This window comes from Malania oleifera, chromosome 3, assembly GCF_029873635.1.
Source record: "Malania oleifera isolate guangnan ecotype guangnan chromosome 3, ASM2987363v1, whole genome shotgun sequence".
Taxonomy (NCBI): domain Eukaryota; kingdom Viridiplantae; phylum Streptophyta; class Magnoliopsida; order Santalales; family Ximeniaceae; genus Malania; species Malania oleifera.
The window spans coordinates 111,195,573-111,218,640 of record NC_080419.1 but is presented as its reverse complement, the minus strand read 5'-3'; the positions used below and the strand labels follow the sequence as shown (position 1 = coordinate 111,218,640).

The 23,068-nt window shown below is 34.9% G+C and overlaps 1 protein-coding gene across 1 annotated transcript; it reads right to left on the bottom strand.

Annotated features, from left to right (window-relative positions):
• Positions 1-107: 107 nt before the first annotated feature.
• LOC131150651 (homeobox protein knotted-1-like 1) lies at positions 108-4,745 on the bottom strand. The gene is made up of 4 exons (XM_058101504.1): positions 4,265-4,745; positions 4,058-4,180; positions 895-1,048; positions 108-414 (listed from the first exon to the last, which is right to left on the bottom strand). The coding sequence occupies exons 1-4, from the start codon at positions 4,481-4,483 to the stop codon at positions 386-388; spliced, it is 525 nt and encodes a 174-aa protein (XP_057957487.1). The 5' UTR covers positions 4,484-4,745; the 3' UTR covers positions 108-385.
• Positions 4,746-23,068: the final 18,323 nt, after the last annotated feature.

The following is a 23,068-nucleotide window of genomic DNA, read 5'->3' as shown; positions in this document are numbered from 1 at the left end:
GTATTGATTTCCAGACTAATAATCAAGTCAGATTAATTTCGAAGATCTATTTGGACTACAAGCATGGTTGACCTTGTCTTTTAATTGTTATCACAGTGCTGGCGTTAAATATAAGCTTGGTGATCTCCTTTTCCATCAAGGATGAAAGAAGTAAAAATATTTTAAACACTAAGCAGGTACTCCTTAGATTGTTTGAGGAGGTAACAAATTTACTTGTACAGACCGGGTTATCATATTTTGTAGTCCATTTCTTATAGCAAGCCAACTGCTATCAATTAAAAGGGCCATTGATTTGCTTCACTGCACAACAGATACGCTTCATTGTGGATTTCACAGGACAGATGGCTTACAAAAGCATATTGGCTATGCATCTTAGGTATCTTCTTTATCCTTCTTCACACCTGCTGCTTTCTCCTGCAAAACAAGATTCAGGTACGAGAGTAATCAGCAGTTTTTTTTGCTAGAATAGACTGAATAGAGTTGTTGCTCCAACTTGATTGGATTGAGTGGTTGGTGTTAAGTGGTTTAGTGGGAGATGTGATTGAAATAGTTTTAATATATGGGGGATGATCAATGTCAAGTGTTTGAACTGAAATTTGTAGGTCATAGAGGTCCCCTAATAGGCTAATACTTACCCATAGCATGCAAGTGTTCTCTAGTTTTGTCTCAACTTTGCGATGATGCTTCTTACTTGTGGGCATCATATGGTGTTCATGTTTTTACATTGACGCTGTGGTTGGTAGCATGGATTTGGATTAGACAGAGCTCAATACAATTTTATATTTTATATATATATATATATATATTTAAATCCACACAAATTCAAATCTAAGACACCCCTCAAATATAGGATAATTGTTCTGATGAGGTGCATGAAATTGTGTAAAAGCTCACCAGAAGAGTTGGGTAGGGGTTGGGGAGGTGCAGAATGGGTGGTGCTCATGAGCTCCCTGAGTTGGGAATGCATGCTATTGATGAAAGCCATTGTTTCTTCTTGTGGTTCTTCCACTGCTTCTTTCAGTTTCTGCAGTGCCCCGCAATATGCTTCCTGCCAATAAGTACGAAGTTAAGTGTTAACCAAAAGTTTTTATTGGCACAAGTACCTAACTTTAGTACTTTTTATAGTAAGAGTTTATTTTTTAAGACGTTCCGAAAATGAGTATTCAAATCTGCCTCTACTGATATGCTTAGTTTCCATTGTGTGGGAATTGATAAGACTTAGGTGGCTAAGTTGTGGTATGGTAGTCACAGGTAAGTCTCGTACAGAAGTCACATGGGCATAGTTGATTGGTTTCTTCCCACCTATCGATACAAAACTTAGGTGTTCTATTGTACAAAAACTAGGATGGGAGAAAAATTATTACACTCAATTTGATCCTACTAACCAATTTGATGAAGCATGATATATATATTTGATTAGGTTATTTATACATTTTTTTTTCTGATAAATATAGTGGGTGATTAGTCTTTTCACATACTTCTTAAATAACTCAGAATCCAAAGAGTTTCTTTTAGAAACATGATAATTTATTTGCCAATGCAGTTAAACATAAATATGTAATTATAAGAAGAAAATGGACAAATCTTTTGGTTTTACCACAAGCTCGATAAGATTTTTAGTTCTCGTAAAATATAAATATTAGAGAACTCTGATAATGTGTAAGCTTTCAACCACCATTGTGTTATGAGTTGATGCCTAGTTACATGCTATTTTTATTCTAGAGGTTCCTCAACATGGTTTTCCCACATGTAGGCTAATATAAGTAAAAAAAATTATTACTTTCTCGCAATGTTTGATTTTCTAGGCTTACTATGAACCATTAAGGTGGCTCAAGGGTTTTTTAGGGTAATCTATTGTAACTTATTCAATCATTAAATTTTAAGTCACTAATATCTTAATGAACATTCCCAAAATTTATATAGTAGTTACATGGGCAAAAGAGACTGACCTCTCATGAGTTTTGACAAAAAAAACAGGGACATTCCTTAAGATTTCAAAAATTCTATCAACCTTTTCTAAGGTTTTGAAATTGTCACAGACCTCTTCTGAGATTTGCCAAAAAGACAAACATCTCCTCAAAACACTTGTCTTTTTGCAAAATATAATGGGAGTTTTGTATCTTTTTTGAGAGGTCCTAAGAATTTTTGAAACTTTAAGGGAGTCCTAACTTTTTGCCAAACCTAAGGGGAGGCTAACGTCTTTTGTACTTATTACATATATTAATTTTCAGGTCACATTAACTCACTGTGGATAGTTTGATAAATTTTGGGCAACTATCTTGATTATAGGATTTTAACCCTATTTTATCAATATTCTAATGAACCTTCCTCAACAATATTTGGTTAATTTTAACTAGTTGCTAAGATTTGAAAATTCTTTGCTCTATTTTTTATCAATTTGTTTGTTTTTTTTTTTATAAATTTTATCCACAATTTAAATTTAGTAATATTTAAGGGTCATAGTAGGATAGAGCCCCTGCCATCCACCCTCACCAAAAAACAAACATGCCTCCCTTTCTTTTTGTTTTAAAAATAAGGAAGGCAAATCCCCTCCCCGATATTTACCTCTTCAGAGGTTTGATAAAAAGATGCGAATTTTTGTTTAAACTTTAAAATTTTCATAAATTTCTCTTGAAATTTGAGAGACAAATGTAAAATGCGAATCTCTTTCAAAGTTTTAAAAATTCCATATACTTCATTTAATATTTGATTTTTTGGACGCTTATATCCTTTCATCGGTCTTGTCTTTTTGTAGACATTGAGGAGGGTCAATGTCCTTTTTTTCTGAACCTTAGAGGAGGTATGTCCATAATATTTTTTTGAAACCTTATACAGGTAAGCATCTTCTTGCCAAAACTTACTAGGGATTTGTGAGATTTTTATAATCTCAAAAAACATCTACCTTTTTGACAAGTCTAAGGGAAGGTCATTGTATTTTAACCTATATTAAAATTTTCAAAACAAAATCATTTTGGATCCTACACAATTGGACCAAAATGACATCATTTCTTCGTGCTTATTTATATTTTTTCTTTAGAGGGGCTGTATTAGTCTATTAGATGCTTCCTCCCCCTCCCTATTTTTAAAATTTGATTCTAAGCTCTGGTGCAAAATAAATTGGAGAAAAAAAAAAAAATCCAAAAGTAGAAAGAGTGTGTTTTGAAAACTTCCCCTAATATTGATTCTTGCCATTGGAAATATCTTTGAACACTCACAACATTATCATCTAGCTTTCTGCCCATACCCACTCCATTCTTATTTTTAATTATTTTTTTACATTGCAAACAAAGTTCTAATCTTGTTCCCTCAACTCCTCTAGCACTTCCCCATTGAGTTTTCATATACTACTTAGTTCTCTCCTAATCATTATACAGAGTATGCTACTACTTCTAGGGTTAAGTATTTGTTTGTTCTCACTTGCAAACTAAAACCCTAATTTTTCAAACTACTTTCTTTATCCAGATGCATGAACACTTTTGGGTCAGGTCACTGTTACGATGCAATATATATGATTAAATAAGAAATTATTTAAATGTTTATCAATATTTAAATTTGAATGGATAATGTAACAGCTATATATAAGTTTAGGTTTTATGGGTTAAAGGGTGAGGTGAGGTATCATACAATATGCAGACGTTGTGTGTAAGACAAAATTTTATGTTAAGAATACGTATAGCCTGGACAAACTTGCATGCAGTCATCATTATCTTCATAAAATTATATATGCATAGCTATATCCTTTGGGAGGTTGCAATGATCTCTGCGGATGCCCTAGTAGATTTTATTTGAGAAAATGTAAGGAAAATAAATAAAATAAATTCATATTTTTTTTTTTCATATTTTCCTCCAATTAAATATTATTAAAAATAAATTTTTAATTATAAAAAAAAGCCAATGATACGTGAAATTATTATTTTTCATTGATTCAATATATTTAATTTTTTATCACTTTTTTTAGATAATTAAGCATGAAATATATTTCTTTCTTTTATATTTTCAAGTTTCACATACCTAGTGTGGGCAACCATTCAATCATAACATGATGTCTGAATCTTACCATGAAGCGGTCTAGCTCAGACTCAGCATTGAGCATAATGTTTGCATTGTGTTTGTTATTATCCCCTGTCTGCGAATCGAATTTGGGTGTTGCGTCAATCTCATCAATCTTGCCTAAACCCACCTGATATTAAGAATGAATTGTGTTGAATAAGCAGAGAGAGAGAGAGAGAGAGAGAGAGAGGGAGGGAGGGAGGGAGGGAGAGACCTTGAGGCAGTCCAAGTGAGTGTGAACCAAAAGTTGATACAGAGGATGGCCCGTGATTCTTCTCTTGAGCACCTCATCTTCTTCTTCCTCTGAACTTCCTCTCCCTGCGAAGCTCCTCTTCCTAATGTTCCCACTACTATTACTACTACTACTACTACTACTACTACTATTGTGCCTGCTAGTCTCCATAACTTTGATCAACACTTCATATACATACATATAAGTATATACGCTCCCTTCCTCTGCAGCATGCAGATGATCTCTTCAACACTTCGTGGTTAATTACAAGCCCATATATACTTTTATATACTTGCAAAAAAATGGAGACAGGCTGCAATTTTTAGTACCTTTAATACTTTAGTTGGTTCATCAATATTGCTCCTGCTCATCAAATCTTTAAAAAAAAAAAAAAGAGATACAAAGTAGAGGGTTAATGAATTAGCAATGATCCTAAGAGTGCTAGCTCGCTAGGGTTGTGGATAAGTATTAATTAAGATTGGTAATTTTAAATGAAATGACAAAATATACACAATGAAATGACAAAATTATGTACATGTTTGATAGCACTGAGAATGAAATGCTGATGGTACTTTCAAATATAGTACAACCTTGAAAGATAATTAACATGGATTAATGCAAATTTTGAAAAATATGTTTTAAGTTAGATTCAAGAAATGGAATAAAGTGGAAATGGAATAGAAATTCTATAAGGACATATGATAATTTATGAAAAGTTACTCCTACAAAATTTTAAAATTAATTAATATTGTACAATCTGAGATGAAAAATTGTGTAGATATATATATATATATATATATATATATATATTTGGTGTTCAGGCACCCGAACCTATGTCAGGTTCCTTTTCAATAACCTAGGCGCTCGAATGATTACGTTCAAAATGGGCTCGGGTGACCGAATTGATCAATTTGGTTAACCGAACTTTGAGTCGGGCACTCGAATTAACGAACAAATGTTACTGACTTTTGTTCAACCGACCGACTCACTCTTCAGGCACCCGAACCACTAAAAGTTGGTTTTTTGACTGTGTCTATTCGAGTACCCGAACCTCAGACTGGGTACCCAAACTTTGGGGGTTAAAATGTTTTTTAAATGGGGTGAATTGGGTTAATTTTTTTAATATATTTTAAAATAAATTTAATTATACCCATTGTGTCTCCAACGGTAAAAAAAATCCTCCTTGCCTATAAATACCTGTTTATTTGTCATAATTAGTAAGGATTAGCAAATTTGATTAGGACAAAATTCTCTCAAAATCCAAAACCCTATTTTAGCCTATATTACTCCAAAACATTCATACACATTATCCTTCTTGATCTTGCAAGTGTTGTGAGTATATTTTATATGCTTGTACTTCATTCATACTTACTAATACTTTCAATACGCTCGAAGTAGATTTTTGCCAAAATACGTGAAAAGGGTACATGATTTCATTGAGTTTGCGTGTCGTCCAGACAAAGCTAGTAGAATAAGGTGTCCTTAAAAAAAATGCCAAAACATAACATTCAAAGACATTGATCTGGTCCATTCACATTTATTAGACTTTGGAATGAAGAAAAGGTGCACAAGATGGGTGTTCCACGGTGAACACATACATGTGTGCATATACGTACATATGTAGGAAATCCAAATACATGTAGTGGCGAGTGGGGTGCATCCAAAGATTTTCTTTCAAATTATGGGTATGTTTGGGTTAAGGGTTTTACTTCGGAAAAGGAAAGGAAAGGGAAATAAGGAAGAAATTTATTTTTTATTTCATTTTTATTTTATACTAAATTCTATTAAAAATAAAAGTTTGTTTATATATGATTAAAAATTAAGAAAAACTAAATATTAATGATATATAAAATTAAAATTTTGTTCATGAATTTAGTATGACCAAATGTGAAAATGTGGATTCCTTAATATTTTTCTATTATTTTTCTAATATTTTCTTAGTTTCAAACAAGACCTAAAGGTGTACTTAGAGAGAGTCAAATTAGTTAATTAAGATCTATCTAGTTTAATGTGGCGTGCATATCAGGCATTAGGACATGTGGCTGACTCAATTTCTCCATGTTTGGGGTGGGTTTGTTTTATTCTTCGTTTAAGTTGCTTATTGTGGGTTTTTTTTTTTATTAGCAGCTGGTTTCTTTTTTTGGGTTCTTTTTCTGGGTTTGGCTGTCTAGCTACTTGTGTGGAGAGAGAGAGAGAGAGAGAGGAGTAGCTTTATTTATACTGAGGTTTAGACTTCTTGAGACATGATGACGAAGAGAGAGTAGCTACTGGAGATTAAACCCCTGTGTGTGTGTGTGTGTGTGTTTGAAAGCTTAATTAATTAATTACCAGAAGGTGCAGCTGGATGCATGGTTACGTACGTAAGCGTCCTCATCCATCATCATCATCAGCAGCAGCAGCTCTCCTTAATTGATGGAGCTGGGAGAACTAATGCATGCGCTATTCATGAAATATAATTAATAAATTGGCTACCTCTTCGATCAATTCCCCACTGCGTGCGCTCCTTTCACCCGGTTCTTCTGTAGTTGTTGCTTGCAAACATGCTTCCTTCTGCTCATTCGAATAATAAACTTATCTATTTATGTCTATAGTATATGTATATATATAGCTCGCTAGCTATACATCTCCATATGAGAGAGAGAGAGAGAGGGAGAGAGTATATATGTATGTATGTATGTATGTATGTATATATCTATATATGTACGTAGCAGAGGCAGACAAACAACTTGCGGTCGCCATCATTCATTCTGATTAAAAGTAAAAGTAAAAAAGAGATAAATATCTTCTATCTCATTATCCTGTGGTGGGTAGCGCTGATTCTTCACTGTTCATCTGCTGTCGATTCCCTACGATCTCATTTTAATGTATTTGATTTCAATTCCTTGATTTCCCCGGATGCATCAATTTTAATTATGTGCATGGTTAATTAGTCCTCTTTGTGTGTGTGTGTGTGTGTATATATATATATATATATATATATATATAAGTATGTATTTTATTAATTAAATTCTGAGCCATTAAATCAAAAGCTTTTATATATGTACGTGTGTGCATATGCGAGTCTGGCCAAGGGGAGCATTGATGAGTGATTAAAATTTCGTGTTATTATATGGGTGTTGTAGCTATTTATTTATTTTAATAAATAGTAGTGGGCTTGATGATCCTTCAATGAAGGGGAATTTTCCCTTAAAAAAGTAAAAATCAAAAGTTTGATTAAAAATAAGTGCTAATTAAAAATAAATTACTTGTTTTATAAATGGTAAACTCTAGCCACAACAAAGTTGTACTCAAGTTCAACTTCAAGCTAGTTGCCATTTGTTGAGACAAAGTATAATATATATCTTAATTAATTTTACAAATTACTCCTAACTACTCATACCTAGACTATATATTAGATGTTTGTTAGGCAAGGGTTTCATTCTGTATTGGTTTTCTTTATGTACAATTTATAATACCTTGCTCGAGCAACTTATTCACAACAATTTATTGCTTTTATTATTATATCCTATGCCTAACAAGTCATATGACACTTCTAACATTGTCTATAATCTATCCCATTGCTTGACATAGATACACATAATGATATCCCTAGCCCTATTAGTTTCTTTTGTTCAAAATGAAAGTTATCATATATCTGTTAGTTTTCCGAACAGATGTTTAACTTAATTTTGGCTTTTATATAGGTGAAAATTTTGGCATGTCCATATAAATGCCCTACATATACATGAATTTATTCTCTAACCTTTTTTTTTTTTTTAGCCTTAGCTCTTTGATATCTCCTCACAATCACCTTTCATTCTTCTCCTCGACAATCAATCTTGCGAATCTCCCCAATATTCCATCTTTTGTTTAAATATTTTTGAAGGCCCTAAGTCCTATAGTTGCGAATGGAATCTTCACCCTTTTTCTAAAAGTTAGGGCACAATATCTTTTTATTGCTAAATGTTTGACCCTCACATCCTAATTCCATTCAAAAGCATTGGATCTCCCTATCATTGTCAATAAGGCCTTGACTCAAATTTTTTGAGTGATTTGTCCCCAAGAATTAAGCAAGACTTTCCTAGCTAGCAATGAAGAAAATCCTCTTTGACATCATATTGATTGATCATGCAAATTTGCTTGTTAAATAGTCTTACAGGGATTTAAATGATGTTTTCATTCTAGGTGTAACTTCTTATAAATTAGTTGAGTTAACTGGATTATCTGTAGATCATAGATATGTTCCATCATTCCTATTATAGCTGAGAATTGAAAGAAATTTGGTATCTTAAGGTTTCTAGAAAACAAATACATTATATATGCATTTTATTCCTATAAATTGCTACATATTGCTTATATTATCCTTGGACGATATATTTGTTCAATCATTCCTATTAGTTGATCTCGTTTTTCATATCATGGTATGGCCATTCCATGAGCTCACTACCTCCATATATAGTTTGGGATAGCAACTTGTGCCTTCAAGTTGGTATGTTCATTGGTGCATGGCACATTTATTATAGGTGGTACTCCTAGTAATAACATTAATGAAGCAATTGTGGGGAATGATTGGTTTCCTAGCTATAGTATTTGGAATAGTTTTCTCCACTAAATTCCCTATTCTTGCACACATGCTCAAATGCATTAGTGCATTTATTGGTTCATTGGGCCTAGATATACTACTAAAGTTGAGTCATAATGTCATAAAACTCTCTTATTAGCTCCTCTTTGTGAGCTTCCCCTTGAGTGCTAGTTTAGCCTTGAAACTGTAACCTTTCTTGACCTTGACCAGCAGTAGATCCTAGTAGCTACTATATTATCTCTCATTAATTTTCAATAGTACTCCTATGAATACATTAATATTTATCGCCATGCATGGTTTTAGGTATCCAAGGGATCTGTATAAAGTTTGAGATACATTTCGTCTTGGACAATCCCTTTTGAACACAAAGTCATTGAAGTATTAAAGGATTCTTGAAATTAATTTTTATCCCTTCGTGTATTGATTGACATTCATTCTAGGGGTTGAGTGTCAATTAAACCTATTCTCTAATAGATCAATCCTTGTCTTAGTTAATATTGAATAAAAGAAGCTTTCAAATTTAGCATTGGGTAGATCCACAACTTTCTTAGATCGTGTGATCATTCAAGTAGTAAAGGACAAGCCATAGCTTGAGTTTTTGATCTCTTTGGTCCATTTCACTCATTATGCTTGCTTTAGTTGTCAATTTTAGCTGCATATATAAATATGAATTTAATGCTTGAGCCTTTTTCTTTTTAACCTTAGCTTTCCGTTTTGTCCTTTTCACAATTTTATTTCGATCTTCTCCATGACAATCAATCTTGTGAAACTCCCTTGTATTCCATCTTTCATTTAAAAGCTTTTCATGGCCCTAGGTCCTCTAGCTATAAAATCTTCACCATTTTTCTAAAAGTTAGGGCACACTATCTTTTTACTACTAAATGTTTTATCTTCACATCCTAATTTCATTTAAAAGCATTGGATCTCCCTCTAATTGTCGATATACGGTCTTGGCTCAAAATTTTAAAACGATTGCCCCCAAGAATTAAACAAGTCTTTCCTCACAACGAAGAAAATTCTCTTTGAAATTAGATTGATTGATGCAATTAAATTTGCATATTAATTAGTTTCGCTGGAATTCAATAGTGTGGCTGATTTTCTCGCTAGAGAAGGAGAAATGGGAAACAATGTCATCTACGAAAAACAACATCTTCTACCACGTTCTCTGAAAGGTATCCTTTGGATGGATATGTTGGGTCTCACTTTCCTTTGTCATTAGTTCATCCTCTCGATTTTTCTTTGGTTGGTTTAGATTTTTTGATTTTAGTTTATTTTGTTATTTTTATTTTTTTCTAGGTCTGTTTAGATTTGTTTCTTTTTAGCTTTGTTTGGATTTGTTGTCCTATTTTGGTTGGTTGTTGGTATTGTTTATGGAAGACCTTTAATGTTTTTTTTATTTGTATTCTCCCAATGCTTGTTATGTAATCACGGTATTCTTCCACCAAAAGTGAGGGTATATCAATAAATAATTGGAGGTACCACCCTCCTTTAGTTAAAAAAAACATATATATAACTTCCTATAAGTTGGTTGAGTTACTTCGCATTATCCTTAGACCATAGATATGTTCCATCATTAATCCTATTAGTTGAGAATTGAGAGACGTTTGTTATTTTAAAATTTCTAGGAAGCTAATACACTTTATAGGTATATTTATTCCTATAAACTACTACAATTGCTTGCATTAACCTTAGACCATAGATTTGTTTGATCATCCCTATTATTTGATCTTCTTGTCCATATGTTATGCCATTCCATGAGCCCACACCCTTCATAGTTTGGGATGACAACCTATTCCTTGAAGTGGTATGTTCATTGGTGGCACATTTGCTATAGGTGATACCCTAGTAATAACAATATGAAGGGATTGTGAGGAATGTTTGGCTTCCCATAGTATTTGAATTTTTGCCACCCAATTCCCTACTTCCGCATACATGCTCAAATGCATTAGAGCATTTATAGGTTTGTTGAGCCTACATATACTACTAATTAACTTAGTCCTAGAGTGAATCATCTCTCATTAAATCCTCTTTATAAGTTTTCCTCCCCTCGACTACCATTAGGTTGGGCTTCAAACTAAGGCCTTTGTTGACCTTGACCAGTTGTAGGTATGTCTCTCTTTAAGTTTAAATAGTAATTGAGAGTTATGGTGTATTCTCAAGAGGGGGGAGGGGTGAATTGGGTATTTAAAAAAAATTCTTCTTAGGTCAATTTATCTCTATTTTAATTCCACAATCAGTATAACACAACTTAAGATTTTAAGTCCACTACCTCTTCACCAAACCCCTTAGAACATCAAGTAGTTGATCATCAAAGTATTATAGGATTCTTGAAACTATTTTTTTTTTATGGCTTCCTATATTGATTTTCATTCAAAAGGTTTTAAGGGCCAATCAAACCTATTATTAATAGATAAATCCTTGTCTTGGCGTTCATATTGGATAAGAGATGCTCTCAATTTTCACATTGGGTAGATCCACACCTTTCTAATATATTGTGATCTTTCAAGTAACAAGGACAAGCCATAGATTAAGGTTTGATCTCTTTGGTCCATTTCACTCATTATGCCAGCTTGCTTTAATTGTCAATTTAGGCTAGTAAACTAATTTTTCTTCACATGATCAGGGAGATTCCCAGTATTAAATTGTTAGTGTTTCCTAGTGTGCAATCTTAGTATTCTTCATGGTATTCATATTTTAATAATCTCATTATGATTGCCAATTCTATTAATTTGTCAAAACCTTTGCCTAGTCATCCAACTCATGCTTCGTGAGGGTTGAATCCTCCAAACCCTTTTGCTTTAATGGACACATTGGCTTCTTATTAAGATAATTGAATGGTAGTACCTAAATGGAAATTATTTTTTTTTTAAACCTTGGACTAGTCATAATACAAATGGAAAACTCAAGCCACAACAAGGTTACACTTGAATCAAAACCATGAATGCCAACCTACTTCTACTTATAACAAAGCCCTGATTATCGATCTACAACCTAACTGTGTTCTTGTAAAATCTACTTCCACTATATACTAGTTGCAAGTGTGCCGATTGGAGACTATCATCTTCTCTGTTATTATTTTCTTTTTCTTATAGTACTTCCCTTGGGAATTAATTAGCTTTCCAATTCTTTAATGCTTTGGAACTTCAATTCATGTTGGGCCTAGTAACCAACCGCATGTGTGCCATATATGCATCACAGTTGCTGTCATTCTCTTGTCCTCCATTTCCATTTATATCTACTTACATTCTTATCTAGATTATCATGTACTAGCTTGTTGCCCACATGTCATTCATCCTAGCTTTGATTTTTCACGCATGTTGAGATTTTTGGGACTATAAGGCAATAAAAGTCTTGATAATCAAGATCTCTTTAGTAACTAGCTAGCTAGCTAGCTTCTAGACATGTTTATCACTAAAACGTGTTCTTTAACAGATGCAAGTATGTAGTGGAGAAAGAGAGAGAGAGTGAGAGAGAGTCCTAAGTGGTTCTCAACAAAAAATCGATGGAAAAAATAGCTTGTGATTCTCCTCTCTATGTAAGTACCGCATCGTTGTCTTCTTCCCCTGTCCTTCCTCATCTACCTGCAAAGCTAATCTCACTATTCCCCACTAGCTAGCCCCCACTACTATTTATAGTTGGTTTCCATAACTTTCAACTATTCAAGTCCATTCTACATATAATGATATGTGTGATCATCTTCTCTTCATTAATCATGGTTACAAGTTGACGAACCATATAAATTTTACATAAAAACGGAATGATGCAATTTTTTATTACTATTTAATTAGTACGTGCACATCAATTTTAAATCAAATTGAACTCAAAGTAGTTGAGTGAACTCTTGCATAAATATATTGATTAATCAAATCTTATTTTGGAATGGAAAATGATTTTCATATGGAAACTCATCTTGAGAAAAAATTCTTTGGTGCACAACAAATTAACCAACCATCCATTATCACATGAAAGGAGCTCTCCAAATATAGTTGTTTATTTTTTATTATCTTATCAGTTACCGCACTAATGGTGTTTTAACTTAACATAGAAATCCATGTGGGTTCCACACTCCGCGATGATTGGGGACACCACCTTAGACGCATTTTTCGAGATTTCAAACAATGCCTTAATTAATTTTGGAAGTAACTCTTGTTGATGGATATGGGTCACTCTTCATATGCTTGAAAGGAACTTCTCATTGGTTTCTCGAGTAATGGGGCAGCTTTAATTAAATTGGTGGGTACAACAGTACTTCAGGGGCGCTGGCTCTTTCCCTCCTGCATGCATGCCTTTCTTTTTTTAATCTTTCCTCTTTTGATAGATCACCGCACATGGCTCACTTTGTGGAGCAAGTCCTCCAAATTCCTCACTGTTCATGACGACGGCAGCAGCTAGCTTGCAGCTTCCTTTCAATATTTTTCATCTCTGCGCGCAGCAGGCACGTACGTACCATACACCAGCTGGCTAGCTAGCTTTCTCTTCTTACTTCAGTTCCCACTGGTAACTCATAAGGCAGAGGCATGCATGCAGCAGGGAGGAGGGAATGTTGTGGCAGTACTGTGCATGACCTCACTCTTGATGCATGGCACTCCAGCCCATGTGACATGACAACAGATGTTCGCTGTGATATTCGATCCCTTGCTCCGTGCAATCATGCATATATCCTGCTCCATTGCTTGCTTCCATTGAGTGCATCCCAACAAATGCATGTGGAGCTCTAAGTTGTGGATGGCCATATATGGGGGTTTATAATTAATTTTGCTTTCCTTTTTGTTGGATGAAAGTGATGAACTGCCGAGGCATATTGCTGATTTGATGCTTAATAGTGTGGTCAAGAGTTTGAATTTCATATATGATATACCCCAAATATATCAGTTACCATAAATCCAAAGGAGACTAGAGCCCAACTTTGATGAGGACAATTGTCACCTAAGTCAACTGCTCAGGTAGAGCAATTGACACCAGTTCCATGATGACTAGAGTAATCTATGTCAACGTTATAACAATCGGAGTGATTCACGCTTGCGCCATAATTCGCTAATAAATGACACATCACCCTTGGGTCAAACTCCATCACTATAAATGGGGATTCAGAGAAGAGACTAAGGTATCTCATTCTAAACTCTACTTTACTGTTGCATAAAAAACCTCTCAAGCCAATCCCTAACTTAGGCATCAGAGCGATCCCCCAGAGTACACCCCGGATCCTCAAAGCCTTACTTATTTATCTCTTTTTAGGTGGTCGTGATTAGGGATCGTGAAGGTCGTTCAATTTTTGGCTGCAACAATTGGCGCCGTCTGTGGGAACTTCTTGAGAGGTTTTCTCTTTCAATCCTTGATCATGACTACATCAGATAATTGAAGGTTGATGCATTGACTCAATTAAGATCATTCGAAATGCCACCGTCCAACACCTAGACGTACTCGACGCCGTCCGATCCATCGCCAATTGGGACCCTACCCAGTGCAAACTCTTCATTCGCGGAATTGGATGAGACACTACCATCAAGAACCTCCACAATCTCACCTCGAAGAGGCCGTCACGATTCTTAGCAAGGTCATTGGGAAAAGTAAAGGGTATCAGTTTATTACGTTCAATCATGTCAGTGGCGCTTTACTCGTGTTGAAGAAGCCAAGTAAGAAAATTGACGGAAGAATAGCTGGGACCCAGCTTGGGATATTGGGAAATTCCGGATCTAATACCAATCTGACTATAATTGATGTTTCTATGCACAAGATTTATGTAGCCAACGTGCCTATTCTCAAGGTATGATTTTTTCTCCATCATACAATAATAATTCTAAAAAAAATAAAATAAATAGATGCCACAATTTCAACGCTTGAAGTGCTCCGCCTTAACGACTAATAATAATTAATAGGATGTTCAAGATATTTAATTGATTGAACAGTGACCTATGCATTAAATGCATAGTGGGGTGATGACAGCTACACTGTCAGTCAAATAAATAAAGCCAAGCTTTAAAATTTCAATGGGTTAGCCGAATGCACCTTGGGGTCAGCAATAATAACTCTTGCACATTCATGTGCACTTAACAGTGCTCTAAACAGTGAATTTGAAATTACAATTGGAAATTTGAGTTGAAAATGCAACTCACATTGAAATTGCATAATTGTAGCAACTGCAATCGGCAAAACCCCAAATAGAAAAATTGAGCTTCTTAGTGACATTCAGTTAAGCACCTAGGGCCTAATCAGCTGAATAATCCATACCATAATCAAAACAAATAGTAACAAAATCACCGTCGTCAATGGTAGACATCTCGCAGATTTCAATCTTAAACTTCAGTCAGCCACTGTACTCACAACCTCATCCAACATGGGACTCACGAATCAACTCGGATACAATCGAATAATTTGAGTTTATAGACCCCACATATGACACAGACAACACAAAAATAGTTTGCGAAATCTATAACATTGCACGCTTACTTGCAGTTCCCTTTGCTACAAATGATCGAACACTTGGTGCATACACATCCAAACCCTTTGAAACAAATCCATCCTGAACAGATTAAGAATCCTAACTGATATTGAAAATACCAGAACTCACATCTTTAACCCCAATGAAATCAAAACTGCAAGAACCTTTCCAATTGAACAACCATCCTGGCATCATAAATTATCAAAATGTTACTGAAGATATAGCCCAAAAAATGAGCACAGCTCATTAGGTAAGGAAGAATCGACCCAAATGATGAGCAACGTTTGTGAGGTTAGAAGACTGCCCAAAAAATGAGTACGACTCATTAGGCTAAGAAAAATCGGCCCAATTGATGAGCAACGCTCATGAGGCCAGAAGACTGCCCAAAAAATGAGCACGACTCATTAGGTAAGGAAGAATCGGCCCAACTGAAGAGCAACGTTCGTGAGGCCAGAAGACAGTCCAAAAAATGAGCACATCTCATTAGGAAAAAAAGAATCAGCCCAACTGACGAGCAATGCTAGTGAGGCCAGAAGACTGCCCAAAAAATGAACACAACTCATTAGGAAAAGAAGAATTGGTCCAACTGACAAGCAACGCTCGTGAGGCCCAGAAACAGCCCAAAATGAGCACAACTCATTAGGTCAGAAACGAAAAAAAAGAAGAGCACGACTTATGAAGCCACAAGCAGCCCAAAATGCCTCAAGAAGAGCTGCTCGATAAAAAAAAAAAAAAAAAAAATACAACTATCGAACTTTGGAAGCCAACTTCAAAAATTCGAAACTAAAGGGGGGACAACTGATATACCCCAAATATATCAGTTACCATAAATCCAAAGGAGACTAGAGCCCAACTTTGATGAGGGCAATTACCACCTAAGTTAACTGCTCAGGCAAAGCAATTGACGCTAGCTCCATGATGACTATAGCAATCTATGCCAACGTTATAACAACCAGAGCGATTCACGCTTGCGTCATAATTCGCTAATAAATAGCACATCACCCTTGGGTCAAACTCCATCACTATAAATGGGGATTCAAAGAAGAGGCTAAGTTATCTCATTCTAAACTCTACTTTACTGTTGCATAAAAAACCTTTCAAGTCAATCCCTGACTTAGGTATTAGAGCGATCCCCCGGAGTACCCCTCGGGTCCTCCAAGCCTTACTTATTTATCTCTTTTTAGGTGGTCGTGATTCGGGATCGTGAATGTCATTCAATTTTTGGCTGTAACAATATCTTTCATTTGATTTGTGTAGCTTTTGTTGTGAAATCTCGCCCTAAAAATATGCACATACACACAGCAATAGGAAAAAGAGAAATGAAAGCGAAGAAAAAAAACATAACAATATGTGGTTTAGTAATGTGCTTACATTTACGGAATTCATACATAATTTTTATTATATCATCAAACGAAAATTGTTTTAGACTTTCAACTCCTAGGCTATAGTATGCATATGTAGTCCCATGTGTGAAAATCCTAAAATACCCTTATATGACAATAAACTGTTTCATATTGAGAGGGGGGTGAATATTCACTCCCTTAGAGCTTTTACATCTGGACCTTTGGTTAAAGTTGCATATCATTGACTCAATAATTAGCAATATGGAGTACGTTCAATCAATATAAGAACTTCTCCTTAGTAATAACAGTTTTCATTAACATGTCAACTGCATTTTCTTGTATAACCTCTTTAACCAACTGATTCTCATTAATACTAATTAACTCTCATATTTTGTGATACTTGAGCACAATGTTCTTTGTTTTGACATCATAAACTTAATTCATTGCTAAGTGAATGACACTCTAATTATCACAAAGTAAATGAATAGTTTGATGCTTTATGCCAAGTTTAGTTGTCAATCCCTTCAACCACATAACCTCATTTGCAGCCTCTGTCACTCTTACGTAGTTTGCCTTGGTGGTAGATAATGTAACAACTCACTGTAACATGAATTTCCAACAAAGACGTTTGCTCGCCATACTGTATACATAACATGTGGTAGATTTCTTGTCATCCAAATTTCCTGTATAATGTGCATCAACGAAACCTTGTATTAAAGTTGAATCCTATCTTGTACCAAATTCAATGCCAAAATTTGTGATGCCTTTCAAGCACTTGAGGACTCGCTTCAAAGTACTATAATGCTCCTTGCCTAAATGTGTCATAAAATTACTATACTAACTCATGTAAGATATGAATGAGTACAAACCATGATATACATCAAGCAACCCACTAATTAGCGTATGGTACCCTTAACATCTCCTCCACATCCTTTTTTGATTATGGACATTGTGCTGAAGATAGCTTGAAATGATTAACCAATGGGGTAGACATTGGCTTAGAATTGCTTATGCTAAATCTCTCCAACCCCTTCTCCATGTAAGCCTTTTTAGAGACCCAAAGCTTCCAATCTTCCTTGAGTCTCCAAATTTCCATCTCAAAGATCTTCTTTATAGCACCAAGAATTTTTATCTCAAATTCGTTATTCAATAAGGATTTTAAATCATTGACATCATGGATATTCTTTACAACAATTAACATATCATTTACATATTATAGTAGAAAGATAAATGAACCATTAAATAGACTTGTAAAGTAAACACAATAATCGTATTCACAACGGGTATATCTGATACTCATAATGTATGAATCAAAATGTTTTTACCATTGCCTTGGCAATTATTTCAGACCATACAATGATTTCCTCAATCTACAAAAATAATTCTCCTTTTTAGGATCCTTGAAACCTTGTAGATGCTCTTTGTAAATTTGCTCTAAGTCACTATAAAAAAAAAAAGTTATTTTAACATCCTAGTGATCTAAATCTAAATCAAATTGAGTTACTATGGCTAGTAAAACCAGAATGAAGGTTGTGAAATGTTGTTTTAACATCCTACTGCTCTAACTCTAAATAAAATTAAGCTACATCAATTACCAATACTTTCAATGACATAGCCACATTTGCAGCCTCTGTCATTGCCTCGTAGTCTACCTCGATGGTAGATACTACAAAAATTGACTGTACATAAATTTCCAACAAATAGGCGCTCACCTGCCATAGTGTATACATGACCTGTTGCAAACCTCCCATCATCAAAATTTCCTACTTAATGTGCATCAACGAATCCATATACTAATGTTGAATCCTATCTTATTCCAAATTCAATGCCAAAATTTGCAATGCCTTTCAAGTACCCGAGGACCCACTTTAAAGCATTCTAATGCTCCTTGCTTGAAGTTTCATAAACTTACTCACTATACAAACTGCATGTGCAAGATTCAGACAAGTACAAACCATGACTTGCATCAAGAAACCCACTAATTAGCGTATGGTACCTTCTCTACATCCTTTTGTGATTGTGAAAATTATGTTGAAGATAGCTTGAAATGATTTACCAATAGGGCAAACATTGGCTTAAAATTGCTCATGCTAAATCTCTTCAACCCTTTCTCTACGTAAGCCATTTGAGAGACTTAAAGCCTTTGATCTTTCTTGTATCTTCGAATTTCCATCCCAAGGATATTCTTTACAGCACCAAGATTTTTCATCTCAAATTCCTTATTCAATAAGGATTTAAAACCATTGACATCATGTCTATTCTTTACAACAATCAACATATCATCAACATATAATAACAAAAAGATAAATGAACCATCATATATACTTCTAAAGCAAACACAACATTCATACTCACAGTGGGCATATCTGATACTCATTATGTATGAATCAAAACGTTTGTACCAAAGCCTCAGTGATTACTTTAGACCATACAATGATTTCATTAATCCACAAACATAATTCTCCATTTTGGGTTCCTTGAAACCTTATGGATGCTTCATATATATTTGCTTTAAACCGCTACAAAAAAAATGTTATTTTAACATCCAACAACTCTAACTCCAAAGGACAATCAGAGAGAATACTAGATCATTGTCTATCCCTTTGCTCTTAGAGTACCCTTTTGCCACTAGCCCGTCCTTGAATCGTTTACCATATCTTTATGAAATATTATCTTTCCATTCACCTATTTATTTTTGGACTAGAAACTAAATCTCGGAAAGAATATGCATCTCCATTGCCACTAACTAGAGTAAAAGAGATCATATCCTCGAAACCATATCTCTGCAATGCATAGGTAGTGCATGTGTTTGAGTTTGTATATAGCTACACTTTGGTTATTTGGTTGTCGCTAATCATGTTGCTCAACTAAGGGCACCTTTAGTTGCTTATCCTACAGTTGACCAAGCTTTACTTGCACCTCTGACACCTTCGTGTCAACTTTACTACTTTGTCTATCTACTTTGTATCTTAACATGGATGCCTTATGAAACACCACATCTTTGCTTACAGATACCTTCTTATCCTTTGGATCTGACAACTTGAGCCCTTTAACTCCCCTTTTTAATTTATAACCAATTAAAATGTATCTCTTGAATTTAGTGTCTAGTTTGGATCAAATCTTACCAAGAATGTGAGTGTATGCTAGATAATCGAAAATCCTCAATGTAGAGTAGTCAACCTCTTGACCTGTCCAAACTTTCTCTGCCATTTATTATCCAACTTTGCAGAAGGTGACTTGTTAGTAATATAGAAAGCTTCGTTGAATGCATCTGCACGCATAAAAAGTCTTAGACAATTCTACATGTCGTCTCATACTCCCAACTTTCTCAAACAACGTCTTGTTCATCCTTCAAGCACCTCATTCTGTTATGGAGTCTAAAGAATTGTAAAATATTTGAAAATTTCTCAGACTTCCAGAAATTTAGAAACTCATCAGACTTGTACTCCAACACATTATCTGGCCTAAGACACTTTACTGACTTTCTTATTTATTTTTCAACTTCTGTTTCCCACTATTTGAATTTGGAAAATACCTTTGTCCTTTCCTTCATGAAGTAGCCCTTGTAGGTCCCCAAACATCATTGTGAACATAATCTAGAATGCCTTTGCTTTTCTGAGAAGACAACTTGAATTTCACTTTACACTATTCACCCAAAACACAATATCTGCAATAATCAACTCCACTCTTTTAACTCTTATGGAGTCCCATCATACCCCACTCTCTTTAATGTCCTTATGCTAGAGCATAGTGTCAATTGTACCGATATCCAATGAAGTGGTTATTGCTCTACATACAACTGTATTGCCTATTAGCGGATACCCTTCTTATCAACCATAAAACCCTTTAACACCTTTAGAATTCCCTTCCCCAAGTTATAAAAGTCCATGAAAAGTATTTTCTAAATAACTTAGAAAAACGGGTTCTTCTTCAGTTTTGGAATATGTCTAACATTTTATAATTTTTTAACAACGCTTCCCATCAAACATATTAACTTTCATAATACGAAAACCAATTTAAGGACAAGGATGATCATCCCAAAGAATTATTGACCCATCATCACATTCCTTGTAAATATCAAACCACTTTCTAAATCGCCAAATATGAAAGGATCAACTAGAATTCATAGTCCAAAGGATCAACTAGAATTCGTAGTCCAAGTATCCTTACAATAATTGTTACATGAAGCAACCAAGAAGAACTCTTCATCGTTTGAACTATCTACCACCACGCTTGTGAAGCTTTGATGGTTTGCCTTTCTTATCTTCCTTTTTCTTCCAAAGAGGATAGTCTCGCTTATAGTGCCCTATTTGTTTGCACTAGAAGCACTTAACATTCTTAGCCCCTGATTCAGATTTCAATATGCTCCTCTGCTTATACTTCTCCTTGGATCTCCTTCTTCTATGCTCGGCCTTGGCAACCAAGCCCTTTGATTTATGGTCTTCTTTGTTTATCCTTCTAGCCTTGTTCGACCTAAGAACCCTAGAAATCTCTTCATAGCTTAGAGTGGATTTCTAGCCCATAGATTAGTGTCGTAACCAATTATTCAAATGAAGAGGGAAGAGAAGATGACAACATCATATCAATGCTTTATCTTTGTCTTCAAATCTTGCATCCACTTTGAGCAAATAATTGAGAATCTAATTGAACTGATTCACATGCTGATTTAGATTCCCATCCGAAGAAACAACAATGCCTTCTTCAAGAGCAATTTTTTGGTAACACTCTTGAAAATATATAGACTTTCCAATTTTTTCTATAAATCCTTAACATTTTTTTATCAAATCAAATACGATAGAATTTCCCAAACAAGATCGAATAGTACTGAGTTCTAGTTCCCTCCAATCATATTTATCCATATCCTCCAATTTTTCTTCTATTAGAGTCTGTGTAAACCTTATGTTGAGTCAACATATCAATGACTTGCATCTATGATGGGTTGAAGTTCACTTTGCCATTAAACTTATTTGATCAAGTTTTCACCTCGCTTGTAATAACCTGAAAAAAATTTTCAGCATCTCGTCGACAAACACAAGGGATTCGTCGAAAAGGATATAAGAGGAGCTCGTCGATGAGGACAGGTTTCGTCAATGAGAAGATACCAAGAGAGGGTTTAAGGCAGACTGAAACTCGTCGACGAGGGTGCAGGTTCGTCGATGAATTTTCTACAGGACTCGTTGACGAGGTGACGTGTCTTGTTGACGAATCCCGCCCTATAAATAGCTGAAAATCAAATTTTTAACCAAAATGTTCAGCGCAGAACCCTCCTCTCTCTCTCTCTCTCTTACGACCCCCTTCCCTTCTCTCTTCGATCCTGGACCCATTTCTCATTGGATTGAAGATCTGAGGCCACCACGACGCTCTTGGCGAAGTTCTCTACAAGTATGCTAGAGTAGATCATGGGGAAAGTTGATTTGAAATCCATACCAAATCCAAGGTAAGACATTTTATTCAGATTATGCATTCCTTGTAGTTGTAAGAAATGTTGTAGGTAAGGAAATACTGATGTTTTGTTCCGGAGAATACTGTTTTCAGGATATTGAGTTAGGAACTCTGCGGGTATAAAGTCAGAATTTTATAGGGGTTTTTTAGATTGAAGGTAAGGGAAATATGATATGTTAGCAATTTTTAATATGTATACAGAATATTATGAATGAGTATTTACAAGCATGTATATCAGATTGTTTTCTAGAGAATTATGAATATTATTTTTATAGTAGAATTACAAAAATTAAGCATGAGACTACGTTTATTCAAATGTTTTGTAACGTCCCTCAATTTATAAACATAAAATATCACATAATAAATGAAATGGTCAACCCGAACCCGTGGGTAGCGGGGACATCTATCAAACACAGCGAAAAACCTAGCAACAGTAAATATAAAAATCTCAAACATCCAATCATAAAATATAATACCAGAGCTTTCTATTAACATCAATATACTGTTTATATGTACAATCTTTAAAAAAGTCAAAAACATCACTAGGACCATACAACAAAAATCTCCTAGTCCTAGTTCGACGCTTACCCTTCTAGTAGGGAAGCACCAATCACTCAACGGCGGCCCTGACCCACTGGTCTCTTTGGGTTTTCTGAAAAGTTAATTAATGTTGGGGGTGAGACACTTCTCAGTAAGTGAAAATAAACTAAATACAGCTGTGTGGCAACATAAACATTTAAAGTGCTTATACATATACAGTACATTTCATAACTCTGGAAATAATCATAATATTATACTGGATGATCATGTACTTTCACATTTGTTAATAAATCATAACATACATAAGCATCTGTTATCACTGTAATTACATACATAAAACATCTATTGTACCTGTAGTACTGAAAATATACCCAGGATGAATAGCTAGTTAATGTCATGTATTACCCCCCCATGACGAGTTGTGCAGCCCGAAGGCGGGACCCGACAATGGCTGGCCGACC